Genomic DNA, 23148 nt, shown 5'->3' with positions numbered 1-23148 from the left:
TGCTTGATGTTTAAACTCCCCGCAAAAGTGATCTGCCTGTCTCGATTTTCTGCGTAGAAAACATGTTGATGTTGCTTGCATTCAGGAATCACATTTGAGAGAACGTGATGTTAACAGATTTTCTAATAAACACTATTACGTGGCTGCCTCGAGCTGTGCCGACTCCAGGTCTAAAGGTGCTTTAATATTACTAAGACGCAGTTTACCTATCACTGTGCAGGAAACACACGGAACTCTAGATGGCAGAGTGGCAGTTTTGAAGACTATTATATCTGATAAAAAGATTGCATTTGTATCTGTTTATGCCCCAGCGATTTATTACCCAGACTTTTTTAGCTCGCTAACTACTATATTGCTGGACATGTCAGATTATAGCCGTGTTCTCGGCGCTGACATGAACGCGGTGGTTAACCCTGCTATCGACCGATCGAGTCTGGATCAAGGCAGGACACAACAGGCGGCTTCTCTCACTTTGCAGAGATTTATTTCAGATTTAGGGCTTGTTTCTCATATTTAACCCGTCTGCTAAACAATTTACTTTCTTTTCGGGCCAGACATAAATCTTTTTCTAGGATTGATTTTATTTTTGTATTGAAAACACTTTTTTCCGAATTACACAGTATTGACATTAATCCTGTGGCGTTATCTGATCATTCGAGTGTCACTTCTAGATTAGTGTTGGCTGACACTCCTACTCGAGCTACACGATGGCGCTTCAATACAACTTTACTGCAAAAGGAGTCTTTTTGTGTAACAATGCAAGCTAAACTGGATGAGTTTATTAGTTTTAACCGTGGCTCGGTGGATGACCCACGTATAGTATGGGATGCAATCAAGGGATTTATTAAAGATACTTCCACTGTATTTGCTTCTGATTTGAATACATCTAGACTTAGTAAGATTAAAGAATTAGAAACTAAATTGGCTGTATTAAATCATAATTTACAAAATTCCTATTCTGAGACCACTGCACTTGACCTCGACTTGGTTAAAAAAGAATGACTTGCTTTGCTTAGGCATCGGGCAGAGTTTCTTATTCACAGGGCTAGACAGAATTATTATTTTCATGGTTCAAAACCCTCTCATTTCTTGGCTCTCAGACTTCGCAATAATGAGCGCTTGGTGAACATACCATCTATTAGATCTACACAGGGTGGATTACTAACTGACCCCTCGCAAATTAATTCAGAATTTCGCTCCTTCTATTCTAAATTGTACAGCTCAGACACCCCCTTTGATCAGACCACATGTACGCACTTCCTACAAGACCTTAGACTGCCACGTCTTTCAGCTGAGGAAGCATCTGTACTTGGCGCGCCGTTATCTCAAGCTGAATTAAAAGAGGCTTTGCAAGATATGAAAAAATCAAAATCGCCTGGTTTTGATGGAATACAACCTGAGTTTTTTCTTACTTTTTTTAATCAGCTAGGACCGCTTCTGTTAAAGATGATAAACCGCTATTGAAAAGGGCTCATTTGGAAGAGATGTTAATTCGGCTATTGTATCTCTATCGTTAAAAAAAAGATAAAGACCCACTAACTGTGCGAGCTACCGCCCTCTATCGTTAATAAATTCTGATGTTAAGATCTATGCCAAGGTCTTGTCACGTCGTCTTGAGGTTTATATGACTAAACTGGTTCATCATGACCAGACAGGCTTTATCAAGTCACGCCTCACATCTGATAATGTGCGTCCCCTTCTTCATGTTATCCATGCAGCTATGGATGTCAATACTCCTTGTGCAGTCCTGTCACTGGATGCAGAGAAAGCCTTTGATCTCCTTGAATGGGGGTATCTGTGGTTGGTTTTGGAGCAGATGGGTTTGGGGTCAGACTTTATTAGTATGGTTAAGGTGTTGTATGCTAACCCATCTGCAATGGTGCTTACGGGCAGTAAATGTTCCTCCCAGTTTGCTATCTCCAGGGGTACCCGTCAGGGTTGATCGCTCTCTCCGCTTCTGTTCGCCCTATCACTTGAACCACTTGCCCAGGCTGCTTGTCAGTCAACAGCTTTTAATCCTATTAATATCAATGATACTATGATCCCCCTTTCCCCCACTACTAAATATTGGGACAAATGGCAAGCTGTCTTCACACATATTACACAATATTCTAGTTAAGGGGGAAAATCAAAGGGCTTGGTGACCACACTCTATACCCTCCTTCTCCAGGCATCATACAAACCTTTGGTGATTAATACTGTTTGGAAAAGGGACTTCACCTTTATAGATAAAGAAATATCTTGGGTCACAGTATGGAATAATTTAGGGACAGCTTCTAAGAATCCTAATCATCAGCTTATCCACTTCAACTTTCTTCATAGAACATACTTAACCCCTCTAAAAAGATGTCATATGAAACTGGCCCCTACTCCCCTCTGCATGCTCTGTCCCCAGGGTACCGTAGGTACATTCTTACATATGGTCTGGGAATGTCCTGATGTGCTTGTGTTCTGGAAGCAGGTCTCTACAACCCTGTCTGTTATTCTTAATAGTGAGATTCCTTGTTCACCTAAAATCTTAGCCGGCTTCACTGCCCTTCGTTGGTGGAATTCTGAATTCTGCTACTAGGGTCCTTCTTGTGCAGCTTTTCAGAGAGATAGCGGCTTTTAGCAGTCAGTGCAGTTCTATTTAAATCACTGACCGTTTCTTTTTATTCTCACAGCTGTCAGTGACGAGGATGACGAGCTCCCCCCCTCTCCATGTAAGTACATTGTTTTTATTCTTTACATTTTTCTCTTTTGTTTATACCAGGGATGCACATTGGTTAAAATCACAATTTACAGTCACGATAGGTATGCGGTCGTTGTTTTAAAACAAGTGCCACGTTTTAACCCTTTGCGGTCCTGTGTTGGACCAGGTCCGACATTACGATTTTCCCTTTCCTGTCCGACATCATCAAAAAGACGTAAAAAACAGGTCTCTAGTTGTTGTTTCTCCGGCAAAAGCCGTGAAAACCATTCAATGGCCGAGTGAGACCGATAGGAGCCGAGAGAAGCCGAAAAATAAAAGGGGTGGATCTGAGCAATACACATCGCCCCGGCACCACAGAGATAACACGGACATAAACAAACAAGATAGCTGCTTCTGCATCCAACGCTTAAAGAATATCAGACATTTGCAGAGCTAATAAAATCGTGACTTGGATCGCATTATTGAGGAGTTTGGTGATAAAACGAGTGATCAGGAGATGATTTACCGGTATGCACTATTACTGTGAAGAGGTATGTGAAAAATACAGCGAACAGGGGGTGGGGCGGGGCTGTAGATGCACTACTGAGTGTCCTGTTGATATGCAGTGCCTTTTAAACCTGTTGTACTGTGAAAAAAAAAAAAAAAAAAAAAAAAAAACTTTAACAGAGTGCCTAAAATAAACTGCGCGTGTGAAAATAAATTGGACCTGACTAGCCTGAGACGCGCTGAATAAATTGACCACAAAGAGTTAATGTCCACGTAGGCTCAAGCAAGGCTGTATTGTTTATGGGATGGGACTTGCAGCATCACATCCACATATCTGAAGCTTGTCCTTTGATATTCAATTCCAGACTTTTTATTTCTTCTCATGGCTCATAATCTGTTTGAGATACAGTACCAGGTTCTTTTTTTAAATGTTTTGGAAACGCCTTAGCCAGAACTTAACAGTACCCTATCTGTGACCTCATGTGGCTGCCATATATGGTCCATGTGACTTTGTGGTTTCCAGATGACACGTAACAAATGATCTTCATATTCAGATCACAGCTCTATTCTGTGATCCTCTAGTTCAAGTTTGATCACGGGTATCGCACAAGAAACATGAACTCTTTGTGGCTGTCATGTAACAAAGCTGCCTCCGTCACTGGATCTGTATTTTTCCTAATCTACATTAATGATTTAGATTCCGGTATAGTAAGCAAACTTGTTAAATTTGCAGACAACACAAAAATAGGAGGAGTGGCAAACACTGTTGCAGCAGCAAAGGTCATTCAAAATGATCTAGACAGCATTCAGAACTGGGCAGACACATGGCAAATGACATTTAATAGAGAAGTGTAAAGTATTGCATGCAGGCAATAAAAATATGCATTATAAATATCATATGGGAGATACTGAAATTGAAGAAGGAATCTATGAAAAAGACCTTGGAGTCTTCATCTAGACAATGTGGGGAAGCTATAAAAAAGGCCAACAAGATGCTCGGATATGTTGTGAGAAGGGTTGAATTTAAATCAGGGGAAGTAATGTTAAAACTTTACAATGCATTAGAAAGACCTCATCTAGAATATTGTGTTCAGTTCTGGACACCTTGTTACAAAAAGTATATTGCTGCTGTAGAAAGAGTGCAAAGAAGAGCAACCATAATTATCCCGGGTTTAAAAGGCATGTCATATGCAGACAGGCTCAAAGAATTGAATCTGTTCAGTCTTGAACAAAGAAGACTACGCGGCGATCTGATTCAAGCATTCAAAATCCTAAAAGGTATAGACAATGTCGACCCAGGGGACTTTTTCAACCTGAAAAAAGAAACAAGGACCAGGGGTCACAAATGGAGATTAGATAAAGGGGCATTCAGAACAGAAAGCAGGAGGCACTTTTTTTACACAGAGAATTGAGGGTCTGGAACCAACTCCCCAGTAATGTTGTTGAAGCTGCTTGATGTTTAAACTCCCCGCAAAAGTGATCTGCCTGTCTCGATTTTCTGCGTAGAAAACATGTTGATGTTGCTTGCATTCAGGAATCACATTTGAGAGAACGTGATGTTAACAGATTTTCTAATAAACACTATTACGTGGCTGCCTCGAGCTGTGCCGACTCCAGGTCTAAAGGTGCTTTAATATTACTAAGACGCAGTTTACCTATCACTGTGCAGGAAACACACGGAACTCTAGATGGCAGAGTGGCAGTTTTGAAGACTATTATATCTGATAAAAAAGATTGCATTTGTATCTGTTTATGCCCCAGCGATTTATTACCCAGACTTTTTTAGCTCGCTAACTACTATATTGCTGGACATGTCAGATTATAGCCTTGTTCTCGGCGCTGACATGAACGCGGTGGTTAACCCTGCTATCGACCGATCGAGTCTGGATCAAGGCAGGACACAACAGGCGGCTTCTCTCACTTTGCAGAGATTTATTTCAGATTTAGGGCTTGTTTCTCATATTTAACCCGTCTGCTAAACAATTTACTTTCTTTTCGGGCCAGACATAAAACTTTTTCTAGGATTGATTTTATTTTTGTATTGAAAACACTTTTTTCCGAAGTACACAGTATTGACATTAATCCTGTGGCGTTATCTGATCATTCGAGTGTCACTTCTAGATTAGTGTTGGCTGACACTCCTACTCGAGCTACACGATGGCGCTTCAATACAACTTTACTGCAAAAGGAGTCTTTTTGTGTAACAATGCAAGCTAAACTGGATGAGTTTATTAGTTTTAACCGTGGCTCGGTGGATGACCCACGTATAGTATGGGATGCAATCAAGGGATTTATTAAAGATACTTCCACTGTATTTGCTTCTGATTTGAATACATCTAGACTTAGTAAGATTAAAGAATTAGAAACTAAATTGGCTGTATTAAATCATAATTTACAAAATTCCTATTCTGAGACCACTGCACTTGAACTCGACTTGGTTAAAAAAGAATGACTTGCTTTGCTTAGGCATCGGGCAGAGTTTCTTATTCACAGGGCTAGACAGAATTATTATTTTCATGGTTCAAAACCCTCTCATTTCTTGGCTCTCAGACTTCGCAATAATGAGCGCTTGGTGAACATACCATCTATTAGATCTACACAGGGTGGATTACTAACTGACCCCTCGCAAATTAATTCAGAATTTCGCTCCTTCTATTCTAAATTGTACAGCTCAGACACCCCCTTTGATCAGACCACATGTACGCACTTCCTACAAGACCTTAGACTGCCACGTCTTTCAGCTGAGGAAGCATCTGTACTTGGCGCGCCGTTATCTCAAGCTGAATTAAAAGAGGCTTTGCAAGATATGAAAAAATCAAAATCGCCTGGTTTTGATGGAATACAACCTGAGTTTTTTCTTCCTTTTTTTAATCAGCTAGGACCGCTTCTGTTAAAGATGATAAACCGCTATTGAAAAGGGCTCATTTGGAAGAGATGTTAATTCGGCTATTGTATCTCTATCGTTAAAAAAAAGATAAAGACCCACTAACTGTGCGAGCTACCGCCCTCTATCGTTAATAAATTCTGATGTTAAGATCTATGCCAAGGTCTTGTCACGTCGTCTTGAGGTTTATATGACTAAACTGGTTCATCATGACCAGACAGGCTTTATCAAGTCACGCCTCACATCTGATAATGTGCGTTCCCTTCTTCATGTTATCCATGCAGCTATGGATGTCAATACTCCTTGTGCAGTCCTGTCACTGGATGCAGAGAAAGCCTTTGATCTCCTTGAATGGGGGTATCTGGGGTTGGTTTTGGAGCAGATGGGTTTGGGGTCAGACTTTATTAGTATGGTTAAGGTGTTGTATGCTAACCCATCTGCAGTGGTGCTTACGGGCAGTAAATGTTCCTCCCAGTTTGCTATCTCCAGGGGTACCCGTCAGGGTTGATCGCTCTCTCCGCTTCTGTTCGCCCTATCACTTGAACCACTTGCCCAGGCTGCTTGTCAGTCAACAGCTTTTAATCCTATTAATATCAATGATACTATGATCCCCCTTTCCCCCACTACTAAATATTGGGACAAATGGCAAGCTGTCTTCACACATATTACACAATATTCTAGTTAAGGGGGAAAATCAAAGGGCTTGGTGACCACACTTTATACCGTCCTTCTCCAGGCATCATACAAACCTTTGGTGATTAATACTGTTTGGAAAAGGGACTTCACCTTTATAGATAAAGAAATATCTTGGGTCACAGTATGGAATAATTTAGGGACAGCTTCTAAGAATCCTAATCATCAGCTTATCCACTTCAACTTTCTTCATAGAACATACTTAACCCCTCTAAAAAGATGTCATATGAAACTGGCCCCTACTCCCCTCTGCATGCTCTGTCCCCAGGGTACCGTAGGTACATTCTTACATATGCTCTGGGAATGTCCTGATGTGCTTGTGTTCTGGAAGCAGGTCTCTACAACCCTGTCTGTTATTCTTAATAGTGAGATTCCTTGTTCACCTAAAATCTTAGCCGGCTTCACTGCCCTTCGTTGGTGGCCCCCCCCACTCCCTTCCCTGGCGTCAATGGATTCTCTCTTTCCTGGACATTTGTTCATTTGGAGCTTTCCACCGCTCGGATCCATGGGGCCGAGGAGGGGACTGTGCGGGCCTGGGAGTCTGCTTCAGACTTTATCAAGACCTTGCTGGACAGACCTTCACCTGTTATTGACTGAATTCTGCTACTAGGGTCCTTCTTGTGCAGCTTTTCAGAGAGATAGCGGCTTTCAGCAGTCAGTGCAGTTCTATTTAAATCACTGACCGTTTCTTTTTATTCTCACAGCTGTCAGTGACGAGGATGACGAGCTCCCCCCCTCTCCATGTAAGTACATTGTTTTTATTCTTTACATTTTTCTCTTTTGTTTATGCCAGGGATGCACATTGGTTAAAATCACAATTTACAGTCATGATAGGTATGCGGTCGTTGTTTTAAAACAAGTGCCACGTTTTAACCCTTTGCGGTCCTGTGTTGGACCAGGTCCGACATTACGATTTTCCCTTTCCTGTCCGACATCATCAAAAAGACGTAAAAAACAGGTCTCTAGTTGTTGTTTCTCCGGCAAAAGCCGTGAAAACCATTCAATGGCCGAGTGAGACCGATAGGAGCCGAGAGAAGCCGAAAAATAAAAGGGGTGGATCTGAGCAATACACATCGCCCCGGCACCACAGAGATAACACGGACATAAACAAACAAGATAGCTGCTTCTGCATCCAGCGCTTAAAGAATATCAGACATTTGCAGAGCTAATAAAATCGTGACTTGGATCGCATTATTGAGGAGTTTGGTGATAAAACGAGTGATCAGGAGATGATTTACCGGTATGCACTATTACTGTGAAGAGGTATGTGAAAAATACAGCGAACAGGGGGTGGGGCGGGGCTGTAGATGCACTACTGAGTGTCCTGTTGATATGCAGTGCCTTTTAAACCTGTTGTACTGTGAAAAAAAAAAAAAAAAAAAAAAAAAACTTTAACAGAGTGCCTAAAATAAACTGCGCGTGTGAAAATAAATTGGACCTGACTAGTCTGAGACGCGCTGAATAAATTGACCACAAAGAGTTAATGTCCACGTAGGCTGAAGCAAGGCTGTATTGTTTATGGGATGGGACTTGCAGCATCACATCCACATATCTGAAGCTTGTCCTTTGATATTCAATTCCAGACTTTCTTTTTCTTCTCATGGCTCATAATCTGTTTGAGATACAGTACCAGGTTCTTTTTTTAAATGTTTTGGAAACGCCTTAGCCAGATCTTAACAGTACCCTATCTGTGACCTCATGTGGCTGCCATATATGGTCCATGTGACTTTGTGGTTTCCAGATGACACGTAACAAATGATCTTCATATTCAGATCACAGCTCTATTCTGTGATCCTCTAGTTCAAGTTTGATCACAGGTATCGCACAAGAAACATGAACCCTTTGTGGCTGTCATGTAACAAAGCTGCCATCATCACAGGATCTGTATTTTTTCCTAATCTACATTAATGATTTAGATTCTGGTATAGTAAGCAAACTTGTTAAATTTGCAGACAACACAAAAATAGGAGGAGTGGCAAACACTGTTGCAGCAGCAAAGGTCATTCAAAATGATCTAGACAGCATTCAGAACTGGGCAGACACATGGCAAATGACATTTAATAGAGAAGTGTAAAGTATTGCATGCAGGCAATAAAAATATGCATTATAAATATCATATGGGAGATACTGAAATTGAAGAAGGAATCTATGAAAAAGACCTTGGAGTCTTCATCTAGACAATGTGGGGAAGCTATAAAAAGGCCAACAAGATGCTCGGATATGTTGTGAGAAGGGTTGAATTTAAATCAGGGGAAGTAATGTTAAAACTTTACAATGCATTAGAAAGACCTCATCTAGAATATTGTGTTCAGTTCTGGACACCTTGTTACAAAAAGTATATTGCTGCTGTAGAAAGAGTGCAAAGAAGAGCAACCATAATTATCCCGGGTTTAAAAGGCATGTCATATGCAGACAGGCTCAAAGAATTGAATCTGTTCAGTCTTGAACAAAGAAGACTATGCGGCGATCTGATTCAAGCATTCAAAATCCTAAAAGGTATAGACAATGTCGACCCAGGGGACTTTTTCAACCTGAAAAAAGAAACAAGGACCAGGGGTCACAAATGGAGATTAGATAAAGGGGCATTCAGAACAGAAAGCAGGAGGCACTTTTTTTACATAGAGAATTGAGGGTCTGGAACCAACTCCCCAGTAATGTTGTTGAAGCTGCTTGATGTTTAAACTCCCCGCAAAAGCGATCTGCCTGTCTCGATTTTCTGCGTAGGAAACATGTGGATGTTGCTTGCATTCAGGAATCACATTTGAGAGAACGTGATGTTAACAGATTTTCTAATAAACACTATTACGTGGCTGCCTCGAGCTGTGCCGACTCCAGGTCTAAAGGTGCTTTAATATTACTAAGACGCAGTTTACCTATCACTGTGCAGGAATCACACGGAACTCTAGATGGCAGAGTGGCAGTTTTGAAGACTATTATATCTGATAAAAAGATTGCATTTGTATCTGTTTATGCCCCAGCGATTTATTACCCAGACTTTTTTAGCTCGCTAACTACTATATTGCTGGACATGTCAGATTATAGCCTTGTTCTCGGCGCTGACATGAACGCGGTGGTTAACCCTGCTATCGACCGATCGAGTCTGGATCAAGGCAGGACACAACAGGCGGCTTCTCTCACTTTGCAGAGATTCATTTCAGATTTAGGGCTTGTTTCTCATATTTAACCCGTCTGCTAAACAATTTCTTTTCGGGCCAGACATAAATCTTTTTCTAGGATTGATTTTATTTTTGTATTGAAAACACTTTTTTCCGAAGTACACAGTATTGACATTAATCCTGCGGCGTTATCTGATCATTCGAGTGTCACTTCTAGATTAGTGTTGGCTGACACTCCCACTCGAGCTACACGATGGCGCTTCAATACAACTTTACTGCAAAAGGAGTCTTTTTGTGTAACAATGCAAGCTAAACTGGATGAGTTTATTAGTTTTAACCGTGGCTCGGTGGATGACCCACGTATAGTATGGGATGCAATCAAGGGATTTATTAAAGATACTTCCACTGTATTTGCTTCTAATTTGAATAAATCTAGACTTAGTAAGATTAAAGAGCTAGAAACTAAATTGGCTATATTAAATCATAATTTACAAAATTCCTGTTCTGAGACCACTGCACTTGAACTCGACTTGGTTAAAAAAGAATGACTTGCTTTGCTTAGGCATCGGGCAGAGTTTCTTATTCACAGGGCTAGACAGAATTATTATTTTCATGGTTCAAAACCCTCTCATTTCTTGGCTCTCAGACTTCGCAATAATGAGCGCTTGGTGAACATACCATCTATTCGATCTACACAGGGTGGATTACTGACTGACCCCTCGCAAATTAATTCAGAATTTCGCTCCTTCTATTCTAAATTGTACAGCTCAGACACCCCCTTTGATCAGACCACATGTACGCACTTCCTACAAGACCTTAGACTGCCACGTCTTTCAGCTGAGGAAGCATCTGTACTTGGCGCGCCGTTATCTCTAGCTGAATTAAAAGAGGCTTTGCAAGATATGAAAAAATCAAAATCGCCTGGTTTTGATGGAATACAACCTGAGTTTTTTCTTACTTTTTTTAATCAGCTAGGACCGCTTCTGTTAAAGATGATAAACCGCTATTGAAAAGGGCTCATTTGGAAGAGATGTTAATTCGGCTATTGTATCTCTATCGTTAAAATAAGATAAAGACCCCACTAACTGTGCGAGCTACCGCCCTCTATCGTTAATAAATTCTGATGTTAAGATCTATGCCAAGGTCTTGTCACGTCGTCTTGAGGTTTATATGACTAAACTGGTTCATCATGACCAGACAGGCTTTATCAAGTCACGCCTCACATCTGATAATGTGCGTCCCCTTCTTCGTGTTATCCATGCAGCTATGGATGTCAATACTCCTTGTGCAGTCCTGTCACTGGATGCAGAGAAAGCCTTTGATCTCCTTGAATGGGGGTATCTGGGGTTGGTTTTGGAGCAGATGGGTTTGGGGTCAGACTTTATTAGTATGGTTAAGGTGTTGTATGCTAACCCATCTGCAATGGTGCTTACGGGCAGTAAATGTTCCTCCCAGTTTGCTATCTCCAGGGGTACCCGTCAGGGTTGATCGCTCTCTCCGCTTCTGTTCGCCCTATCACTTGAACCACTTGCCCAGGCTGCTTGTCAGTCAACAGCTTTTAATCCTATTAATATCAATGATACTATGATCCCCCTTTCCCCCACTACTAAATATTGGGACAAATGGCAAGCTGTCTTCACACATATTACACAATATTCTAGTTAAGGGGGAAAATCAAAGGGCTTGGTGACCACACTCTATACCCTCCTTCTCCAGGCATCATACAAACCTTTGGTGATTAATACTGTTTGGAAAAGGGACTTCACCTTTATAGATAAAGAAATATCTTGGGTCACAGTATGGAATAATTTAGGGACAGCTTCTAAGAATCCTAATCATCAGCTTATCCACTTCAACTTTCTTCATAGAACATACTTAACCCCTCTAAAAAGATGTCATATGAAACTGGCCCCTACTCCCCTCTGCATGCTCTGTCCCCAGGGTACCGTAGGTACATTCTTACATATGGTCTGGGAATGTCCTGATGTGCTTGTGTTCTGGAAGCAAGTCTCTACAACCCTGTCTGTTATTCTTAATAGTGAGATTCCTTGTTCACCTAAAATCTTAGCCGGCTTCACTGCCCTTCGTTGGTGGCCCCCCCCACTCCCTTCCCTGGCGTCAATGGATTCTCTCTTTCCTGGACATTTGTTCATTTGGAGCTTTCCACCACTCGGATCCATGGGGCCGGGGAGGGGACTGTGTGGGCCTGGGAGTCTGCTTCAGACTTTATCAAGACCTTGCTGGACAGACCTTCACCTGTTATTGACTGAATTCTGCTACTAGGGTCCTTCTTGTGCAGCTTTTCAGAGAGATAGCGGCTTTCAGCAGTCAGTGCAGTTCTATTTAAATCACTGACCGTTTCTTTTTATTCTCACAGCTGTCAGTGACGAGGATGACGAGCTCCCCCCCTCTCCATGTAAGTACATTGTTTTTATTCTTTACATGTTTCTCCTTTCTTTATACCAGGGATGCACTTTGGTTAAAATCACAATTTACAGTCACGATAGGTATGCGGTTGTTGTTTTAAAACAAGTGCCACGTTTTAACCCTTTGCGGTCCTGTGTCGGACCAGGTCCAACATTACAATTTTCCCTTTCCTGTCCGACATCATCAAAAAGACGTAAAAAACAGGTCTCTAGTTGTTGTTTCTCCGGCAAAAGCCGTGAAAACCATTCAATGGCCGAGTGAGACCGATAGGAGCCGAGAGAAGCCGAAAAATAAAAGGGGTGGATCTGAGCAATACACATCGCCCCGGCACCACAGAGATAACACGGACATAAACAAACAAGATAGCTGCTTCTGCATCCAGCGCTTAAAGAATATCAGACATTTGCAGAGCTAATAAAATCGTGACTTGGATCGCATTATTGAGGAGTTTGGTGATAAAACGAGTGATCAGGAGATGATTTACCGGTATGCACTATTACTGTGAAGAGGTATGTGAAAAATACAGCGAACAGGGGGTGGGGCGGGCTGTAGATGCAGTACTGAGTGTCCTGTTGATATGCAGTGCCTTTTAAACCTGTTGTACTGTAAAAAAAAAAAAAAAAAAAAACTTTAACAGAGTGCCTAAAATAAACTGCGCGTGTGAAAATAGATTGGACCTGACTAGTCTGAGACGCGCTGAATAAATTGACCACAAAGAGTTAATGTCCACGTAGGCTCAAGCAAGGCTGTATTGTTTATGGGATGGGACTTGCAGCATCACATCCACATATCTGAAGCTTGTCCTTTGATATTCAATTCCAGACTTTTTATTTCTTCTCATGGCTCATAATCTGTTTGAGATACAGTACCAGGTTCTTTTTTTAAATGTTTTGGAAACGCCTTAGCCGGAACTTAACAGTACCCTATCTGTGACCTCATGTGGCTGCCATATATGGTCCATGTGACTTTGTGGTTTCCAGATGACACGTAACAAATGATCTTCATATTCAGATCACAGCTCTATTCTGTGATCCTCTAGTTCAAGTTTGATCACGGGTATCGCACAAGAAACATGAACCCTTTGTGGCTGTCATGTAACAAAGCTGCCATCATCACAGGATCTGTATTTTTTCCTAATCTACATTAATGATTTAGATTCTGGTATAGTAAGCAAACTTGTTAAATTTGCAGACAACACAAAAATAGGAGGAGTGGCAAACACTGTTGCAGCAGCAAAGGTCATTCAAAATGATCTAGACAGCATTCAGAACTGGGCAGACACATGGCAAATGACATTTAATAGAGAAGTGTAAAGTATTGCATGCAGGCAATAAAAATATGCATTATAAATATCATATGGGAGATACTGAAATTGAAGAAGGAATCTATGAAAAAGACCTTGGAGTCTTCATCTAGACAATGTGGGGAAGCTATAAAAAAGGCCAACAAGATGCTCGGATATGTTGTGAGAAGGGTTGAATTTAAATCGGGGGAAGTAATGTTAAAACTTTACAATGCATTAGAAAGACCTCATCTAGAATATTGTGTTCAGTTCTGGACACCTTGTTACAAAAAGTATATTGCTGCTGTAGAAAGAGTGCAAAGAAGAGCAACCATAATTATCCCGGGTTTAAAAGGCATGTCATATGCAGACAGGCTCAAAGAATTGAATCTGTTCAGTCTTGAACAAAGAAGACTACGCGGCGATCTGATTCAAGCATTCAAAATCCTAAAAGGTATAGACAATGTCGACCCAGGGGACTTTTTCAACCTGAAAAAAGAAACAAGGACCAGGGGTCACAAATGGAGATTAGATAAGGGGGCATTCAGAACAGAAAATAGGAGGCACTTTTTTACACAGAGAATTGAGGGTCTGGAACCAACTCCCCAGTAATGTTGTTGAAGCTGCTTGATGTTTAAACTCCCCGCAAAAGTGATCTGCCTGTCTCGATTTTCTGCGTAGGAAACATGTGGATGTTGCTTGCATTCAGGAATCACATTTGAGAGAACGTGATGTTAACAGATTTTCTAATAAACACTATTACGTGGCTGCCTCGAGCTGTGCCGACTCCAGGTCTAAAGGTGCTTCAATATTACTAAGACGCAGTTTACCTATCACTGTGCAGGAATCACACGGAACTCTAGATGGCAGAGTGGCAGTTTTGAAGACTATTATATCTGATAAAAAGATTGCATTTGTATCTGTTTATGCCCCAGCGATTTATTACCCAGACTTTTTTAGCTCGCTAGCTACTATATTGCTGGACATGTCAGATTATAGCCTTGTTCTCGGCGCTGACATGAACGCGGTGGTTAACCCTGCTATCGACCGATGTTTTGTGTATTGTATTGTTTTTTTTAATTAAATAAATTAATAAATTGATCACAAAAAATGAAGCTGCTTGATGAGATTCTGGGATCAATGAGCTACTAACAACCAAACGAGCAAGATGGGCCGAATGGCCGCCTTTCGTTTGTAAACTTTCTTATGTTCTTAAACACTCAAATCTGAGAGACCATCTGAGGTACTGACTTCATATCTGCATTTGCATAACACTGCCTGCTCAATGTTTCAGTGCCCTTGACAGTCTAGCTCAGCCATTTCTGAAGAATGCAAGTTTTTGATCAATTTAGCAGCATCATGTGTTCAATTAAATCAGGAGTGGTCAGCTCTGGTCCAGGAGAGCTGCAGGGTGTTCAGGTTTTCATTCAAATTATCTCTAAATTTCTTAATTGAACAAATGACCTGCTTAACTAGTCAAAATGAAATTGTTCCAAGTGTTCAGAAATGTATGATTTTAGGGGTTAGCTGTAAAATCTGCTGGATTGTGGCTCTCCAGGGACAAGGGCTGGCCACCCCCCAGTATAGCTGAAACAGCGCCCCCCACTGGTCAGGGGTCTCACGATTGTTAAAATGAGCTTCTCAGAGTGGCAACAAATTACTTACATTTAAGTCACTCCAGTTTGTTAGTCATTTAAATTGGTTTCAAATGAAATCAGTTGAACAAAAAGTGTCTCTTGTAAACCTTCTTCAATAAGGTTTACTGTAGCCCCCTACTGCAGACCCCGACTCGAATCACTTCTGAATAACCCTTTAAATCAATTCCAATTCCTTTTATTACACAGGCTGTATTGAACACACATATATACACCTTGTCAAGCTGTGGGGACTAATAGGGTATTTATTACTTATGACAATAAAGGGACCTCCAGAAAACTGTAGGGAGATATGAACTGTATTGATTATTTATCAACTGTTTTATTAGTTATTTCTTGGTGGGAATATTTATTAAAGTGTAAGTAGTCTGGTTATGGTGACATCAGCAATTATATCAGAGGAAACTGATACACTGTTGATGTTATTGTTTTGATCATTATTCTTGGATGTAGTTCCAACTATTGCCAAAATAACAATTGTGTTTATTTTAACATGAAAACCTTTTTCAATATCACTCTCTGAAAACAATAGAGATTTACACGTTACCAGAAACGACCAATAATTACTCATATCCTAATTCAATAATCTGTGGTTGTTCAACCTGAATGAATGATTCAGTACTAAGAATCCTTTCTTAGAAAGATGGTATTTATTAAGCATGCAATCAAAATACGTTTGGAAATCACATAAAACAGTTAATATCACATTGCAATAAGAACAGAGGTTTTAAACAACTATTTGCCAATGAAATATTAGTACATACTGACACCATAACAAGGAATCGTGCAAGACCTGAATAGATATTTAAGTATTGTTGCCTAGTGTAGAAAGCAGTTGAGTTTCAGCGTGCGGTTCCCTTGTGTTTCTCCGAGTGTCGGGGCCTCTGGTCTGGATGGGTTCATGCTGAGAGCTGAAAGCTGATGGAACAAATGAAACAAAATGTTTTGAAATGGAGCTCTGCTGTTATAAATCACGAAACACAGTGTATGTAAAGATTTTTTTTTAAAAGTCAGGTTTATTGAGGCAAAATCAAATGTTGTTAATCCCTGCCCCTGAGGCTAGAGGAGGCGGGAAAGCAAAGCCTGTCCCTGGAGTCCCCAGCAATGGCTGTCCTGGTGGCTGGAGAGGTGGGGATAGCAAGGACTGTAACTGAGGCTGGAGAGGTGGGGACAGCAATGGCTGCCTTGGAGGCTGAAGAGGTGGGGACAGCAACGACTGTACCTGAGGCTGGAGAGGTGGGGACAGCAATGGCTGCCTTGGAGGCTGAAGAGGTGGGGACAGCAACGGCTGTACCTGAGGCTGGAGAGGTGGGGACAGCAATGGCTGCCTTGGAGGCTGAAGAGGTGGAAGCAGCAACGGCTGTACGTCAGGCTGGAAAGATGGGGACAGCAATGGCTGTACCTGAGGTTGGAGAGGTCGGGACAGCAACGGCTGCTAGAGAGGCTGCAGATATGTATAGTTATACTTTACTGTACTGTCTTGACGAGTTTTACACATAAACAATTGCAATACAAATATTACTACAGTTGTATTGTCACTATTAATAATATACTGTATTGTAATGTTTTTTTTTTTTTACCGGCTTTAGATTACTCACTGCAAGTCGTATATTAATTTATTTATCTTCTCACTTCATGCCAATTGATTATCGTCATCAGTCATGTCTTATACTTTCTAAAAAATATATTGTTATTGACCCATTTCATTAACAAAAGTTAAATAACTTTTTATTTTACTCGTGGATGTTCTACTGCTGTCTGATACATCCTTATTTTAGGGGTTTCTTAAATCAACGAAAAATGATTAATGATAGCTTTTACCCACCTGTCAGTAAATTACTTTGCATTGTGAAGAAGGTATCAAACATTCTGTAGCAGTTGAAGAACTTTGTGGACCAGCGCGCGCTGTTAATTTAAAAAATCTCAAACTTCCTTTGGCAGCGATATACAGTAAACAAATAGCAGAAAGTGTTTAATGTATGTGCTTAAATATGGAATATATAACACGCATACATATAATAGTATGCATTTGTATTTTATTCTATTTGGCAAAACATTATCTTCTCACTTTTTTTTTTAGAACCTACGCTATACAAGATCATAACCATTTACAGTACTGCGTTTACAAGTATTGACAGACTTCTTTCTTGTTTCGTATCCAGCAGGCAGTATGTATTTATTTGATGTGAATCAATGTGTTCCTCGACGAACAAGAGTTTTGTTCAAGCCGGGCCATGTAAAGCTGTCAGTCAGATCATTCGTTTAACAAAGCAAATTACAACTTTGATAGAAACAAATAATCACAAACCCAATAACAACGATCTTCAATAAACAAAAAAGCATTGGAGTTTAAAATAGGAGGTGTCATAACAAATACAGTGTAGCCTTTATTATTTTTGATCCATTTGGTAGACGCCTTTATCGGAGGCTTACATTTTATTATTTAACTAGTGCTTAATTTGTGCCAGGGCTCTCCAGGGCTGAGCCACGGCACCTCTTTCCCCCTTTAGTTATGAAAGTTTTTTGTTTTTTTTTTCGCTGGTGAGCAACAATATAACCCAGCTAACAGGGTAATACTGTAAAGTGCCACTGCATTCTCTGTTTCACGTGTTCGTTTCTCTGACCGCTGACGCTGTGTGTGTGTGTGTGTGTGTGTGTGGAATGGAACACGGACAGTTTCAATGAACTCCTGACTGTACCATAAAGTGAGGGGGGAGGAGAAAAACGTATTTCCTAAATGAACAAATTATTATTAGTTTCCCCAGTACCGAAGGCACAAACACTAATTATTATCACTGATTACCAGTTTTATCCAGACAGAAACACAGATCTGACCCGTGTATGCTGAACTATAGGCTATTCAATGTCTCCCTATTCAGTGAAATGGAACGGTCGAAAGCAACGCTACCAGGCACTGACGTCAGACAGAAGTGACGTCAGACCGGTTCAATTTTGGTAAAACCAGGACCCCCCCCCCCCCCGAAAATATAAATACCCCGTTGCACATCTACACTCCCGGGACTATGTGTATGCCAGGTGTGGTTCCTTAATTAGCTGTACTTTTTGAGATACAGGTGTATACAAAAGCGTCTTAATTTTTCTTTTTAAAAAAAAAAAAAAAAAAAAAGCTGTTTTCATCGCCATGCTGTATCTCAAAAAGTATTTCACCAAATGCTACCCCGTTCACAGGGTTTGTTGAGCCTGTCAATCCGACCACACACACACGAATGTTCATGCATATTGATGGAGATTTACCCCCCTTTTGAGCTCATTGTAAAATCGACTTTAAACAGAACCTTCGTTCAAACCTTAACTATGTCTGCGCGGTAGACATAGAACAAATGAGCTGCTTAACTAGTCAAAATGAAATTGTTCCAAGTCTTCAGAAATGGACGATTTAAGGGTTACCTATAAAACAAGGGATGGCCACCCCCATTATAGCTGAAACAGCGCCCCCCACTGGTCAGGGGCCTCACGATTCCAGGCAGAGACTTCCTTCCTCTCCTCCAGGATTCAGTAACTCTGAGTTAAAAAATGGGATAGCTTGAGAATGAAAGGAGCTTTATCTTCAGTCCTGGGTTACAGTGGTGAGGGGACATTCAAACTGGGCAATTCAGATCAGGGATAAGAAACAGGAGTAAAATTGATAAAGTTTATCAAAATAAATGCATAGTTTTAACAGATGACTTGCAAACACAAAGTCTTTTTATTTTGAAATGAAACCTAATGTTTTGAAATGGAGCTCTGCTGTTATAAATCATTAAACACAGTGGCTGGGCTGATATTTCTAAAGCTCATTTTTACTGCACTGAGACAAACTGATTTTTTTTGCAAGTGTGAGAGGGTGTGGGTTCTTTACTTAGACACAGGAGTCAGAAGTTTTATTTGAAATGCCACTGGGCGCACTGTTTTATTAATCCACAAGATGGCACTCTTGTGCCGTGGCTCAAATACCAGCAACAGTATTTCTGAAGTTGCTTTTACTGGTAGAGTTACCAGGGTGGTTACAAACAATGGTAGTAACACATGCTAGAGGTCTTCACAGGTCTACCCGGACCCGAGGACCCGAGACCCGATCCGTACCGAACGCGTTTTCGGGTGCAGATTTGTCACCCAACACCCGGGTTGGGTCGGGTCCGATTTTGTTTACTCGGTAATACACAAACTGTCAATTACCATTAAAGAGGCTGTCTTTGGTACTAAAATCATTGTTTATAATTCCTGTTGCGTGGATTGGCTTCCCCCAGTAGCACATGACATGGCGTGGAGAGCGCAGCAGCAGACACGTGACCCGCATCGAAGGGGTTTCTTTAGATCATTCTTAAAAGTCTGAGTAATGGATTTGTTTATGAAGGATGTGAAAGAAAAATGAATTCCATGAACAAAAGCTCACAGAAAAATGCAAGTCTGCGGAGTGGGAATCATTTGTTGTTATTGTGGACAAAGAAGGAAAACAAGTTTTGCAAAACACAAATTTTACATCAATTCCATTTGCTCTTGTGTTCAGTTTGTAATAAAATCACACGTTTATGAGATTGTACTTCAGTTCATTTGATTTTCAGATAATGTATTTATCTTTTACACAAACATATTATATATTTAATTTTAAAGTCCTCTGCTTAGGTTCCTGATGGAATAAACACTGTGTGTAGTTCAGCCAGATTTCCGGGTTGACTGGATAAACACCCTTCTTTAATACTGTATCTAGTCAGTGCATATACTAAGCAGGGGAAAGGAAAAGCCTTTCACTGTTTTTTCAGGGCCGGATCGGATCCGAATCTAATAACAAGAATTTTACATCAGGTCGGGTCCGGTAAATAATTGTTGGTTCGTGGTCGGGTCGGGTTGATTAATTTGGACCTGTGAAGACTTCTAATACATACAGTGAGGTTCGCACTCTCAGGTGCTGCAAATAATAATCAAAACAAAAGGTATAAGAAAAAAGAGAAAATAAACGCTGATAATAAAACTACAAAACAAACGTTGTGGATATCGAGTCACTGTTCTTTTCCCTATCTATCTCCCTGTGGGACATTAAAATTCCATCTAACTATTACTAATTGTACACCTGTTGCCTGCTCGGGCAGTACCGGACAGACTCCAGGTAAAACCGCTTCTTTATTCCTTCTCTTTCCAAGCCCCTTTCCTTCGGGGTATAACAGAGCTCTGGTGTTCTCTCAGCTTGCTCTGCACCAGCGTAATAATCTCAGCTGCATGCTGTCAGAATTCAGCAATCCTCCGGGGACACGCCTGTCAATACACTTCCTACACGAGAGAGAAGGACACGGAACAGAGATTCTTTAATTAGCGCACCTCCACCTGGCCTGTGCATCAACACCATGATTGACAAGTGGAGCCCTACAGGGTTTTCTGTCCCCCCTCTCCCTGCAGCTCATGCATGCGCCCGACAGCCAGCACAGATCTCTCCTTTAACAGCAAGTCACAATAGTTACTTGTGCAGAAGGGAGGCTTGCCCATGACAATGGTTTACAAAAAAACATGACCCCACCTCTACCTCAGTTATATAGCCCCGCCTGCCTTCTAAACAAGATAAACAGGAAAAATCATTTCACCCCCGCCCTCTATACAGGACTCACGGGAGCACAGAGGGCACATTAGGCCCCTCTGCAATACTGGCTCTCACTGCAGCACTGCCCCTGCACTGAGCTGGTGCAATCACCCTTAACAAACTATTACACATCAGAAGGGAAGTCACCTTTGAAACATTTTGTAATTCTCAGTTTGTTTTCCTTCATACATATTTGAGGTACTGAAACACTGTTCGCTCAGCGCTGTGAAAATGTGCTTTTCAGAGAGATACCAGCTTTCAGCAGTCAGTGCAGTTCTATTTAAATTACAGACTTTTTTTTTTCCTTCTTGCAGCTATTATGCCGCCCTCCCCCCCTACACCCTCTTCACGTAAGTACATCGCTTTTTCTTTATATTTTTCTCTCTTGATCATACCAGGGATGCACATTGGTTAAAATCCAAATTTACAGCCACAATAGGTATGCAGTCGTTGTTTTAAAACAAAAGTCATGTTTTAATCACTTGCAACATCACATCCACATATCTGAAGCTTGTTCTTTCATATTCAATTCCACAGACTTTTTTTCTTCTTCTCACAGCTCATAATCTGTTTGAGATACAGTACCAGGTTCATATTTTAAATATTTTGGAAACTCCTTAGGCCAGATCTTAACAGTACCCTTTCCGTGACCTCATGTGGCTGCCATGTATGGTCCACGTGACTTTGTGGTTTCCAGATGACACGTAACAAATGATCTTTATATTCAGAACACAGCTGTATTCTGTGATCCTCTAGTTCAAGTTTGATCACGGGTATCGCCCAAGAAACATGAACCCTTTGTGGCTGTCATGTAACAAAACTGCCTCCATCACAGGGTCAAAGACTGAAACCTGAGAGACCATCTGAGGTACTGACTTCATATCTGCATTTGCATAACACTGCCTGCTCAGTGTTTCAGTGCCCTTGACAGTCTAGCTCAGGGGTGGCTAACCCTGGTCCTGGAGAGCCACAGTCCAGCAGGATTTATAGGTAACCCTTAAATCAGCCATTTCTGAAGAATGCAAGTTGTTGACCAATTTAGGAGCTTCATGTGTTCAATTAAATCAGGAGTGGTCAGTTCTGGTCCAGGAGAGCTGCAGGGTGTTCAGGTTTTCATTCAAATCATCTCTAAATTACTTAAATGAACAAATGACCTGCTTAACTAGTCAAAATTAAATTGTTCCAAGTCTTCAGAAATGGATGATTTAAGGGTTACCTGAAAACCTGCTGGATCGTGGCTCTACAGAGAAGAGGGCTGGCCACCCCGGTTTAGCTGAAACAGCGCCCCCTCAGATCAGGGATAAGAAACAGGAGTAAAGTTGATAACGTTTATCAAAATAAATAAATAGTTTTAACAGATGACTTGCAAAATGCAAAACATTCCTTCTTATTGTTGTCTTAAAAATATCAATACATCACTCAATTAACACTAAACACAAAGTCTTTTTATTTTGAAATGAAACCTAATGTTTTGAAATGGAGCTCTGCTGTTATAAATCACTAAACACAGTGGTTGGGCTGATATTTCTAAAGCTCATTTTTACTGCACTGAGACAAACTGATATGTTTTGCAAGTGTGAGAGGGTGTGGGTGCTTCACTTAGACCAGGGGTGGGCAAACTACGGCCCGCGGGCCAAATCCGGCCCGTGAGAGCTTTTCATCCGGCCCGCGAGCTTCCTTGTGTTTTAACAATAAAAGTACTAGATTACTATAAATAGTACAAATATAAAAATCCATTAAATCGATCCATGTTATTGATTGATTTGGGTTAGAAATAACTAATTTACTAATTTACTAGGCTAATTCACGACCGACACAGACAGAGATTGCATTGCCAAAACAAAGCGCTTTGCAACGTCTCACGTGGGGCGCAGTATCTGTATGACGTTTATTCATCTTTGCTAGAGTGCATGCAAGCTTGCAAAACAGCCGTTTGAATTGCAGCAGCTAGGATTTTGTTTTTATGCTTTCTGAAGAAAAATGAGCACTTCAAAGAGAAGAAAAGTGGACAGTGAGTGTTGAGTTTTCAAAAAAGAGTGGATTGAGAAATATGTTTTCACAAACGTCGCCTCGAAGGCTGTATGCCTGATTTGTCAAGAGAGCATCGCTGTGTTCAAGGAGTACAATTTGAATCGCCATTTTACAACGAAACATCCTAATTATGGCAGCAACTTAACAACAGATGAAAAGTCAAAAAAAGCTCAGAAACTCGCTTCTAATTTAAAATCTCAGCAAAACATTTTTGTGCGACAAGCTGCAGTTCAGGAAGCCACTACGAAGGCAAGTTATGTTTTGGCATTCAAGATAGCTAAACAAAATAAGCCGTTTGCTGAAGGGGAGTTTT

The 23148-nt window shown here is 40.9% G+C and overlaps 1 protein-coding gene across 8 annotated transcripts in view; it reads left to right on the top strand.

The window, feature by feature from the left end:
- The window catches only part of LOC131723102 (protein diaphanous homolog 1-like), a 98285-nt gene that overhangs the window by 45721 nt on the left and 29416 nt on the right, over positions 1-23148 (top strand). For 7 of the 8 annotated variants that reach the window (XM_059016502.1, XM_059016504.1, XM_059016503.1 and 4 more), the window contains one exon: positions 21119-21154. In XM_059016502.1, coding sequence (XP_058872485.1) covers positions 21119-21154 — 36 coding nt within the window. Of the gene's footprint in view, positions 1-12248; positions 12288-21118; positions 21155-23148 lie in introns of all 8 variants that reach the window. The other variant, XM_059016505.1, reaches the window with a different exon arrangement.

This window comes from Acipenser ruthenus, chromosome 53 (assembly GCF_902713425.1).
Source record: "Acipenser ruthenus chromosome 53, fAciRut3.2 maternal haplotype, whole genome shotgun sequence".
NCBI lineage: Eukaryota > Metazoa > Chordata > Actinopteri > Acipenseriformes > Acipenseridae > Acipenser > Acipenser ruthenus.
Note: the sequence above shows the minus strand (reverse complement) of the source record. Positions and strands in the feature narration are given on the sequence as shown.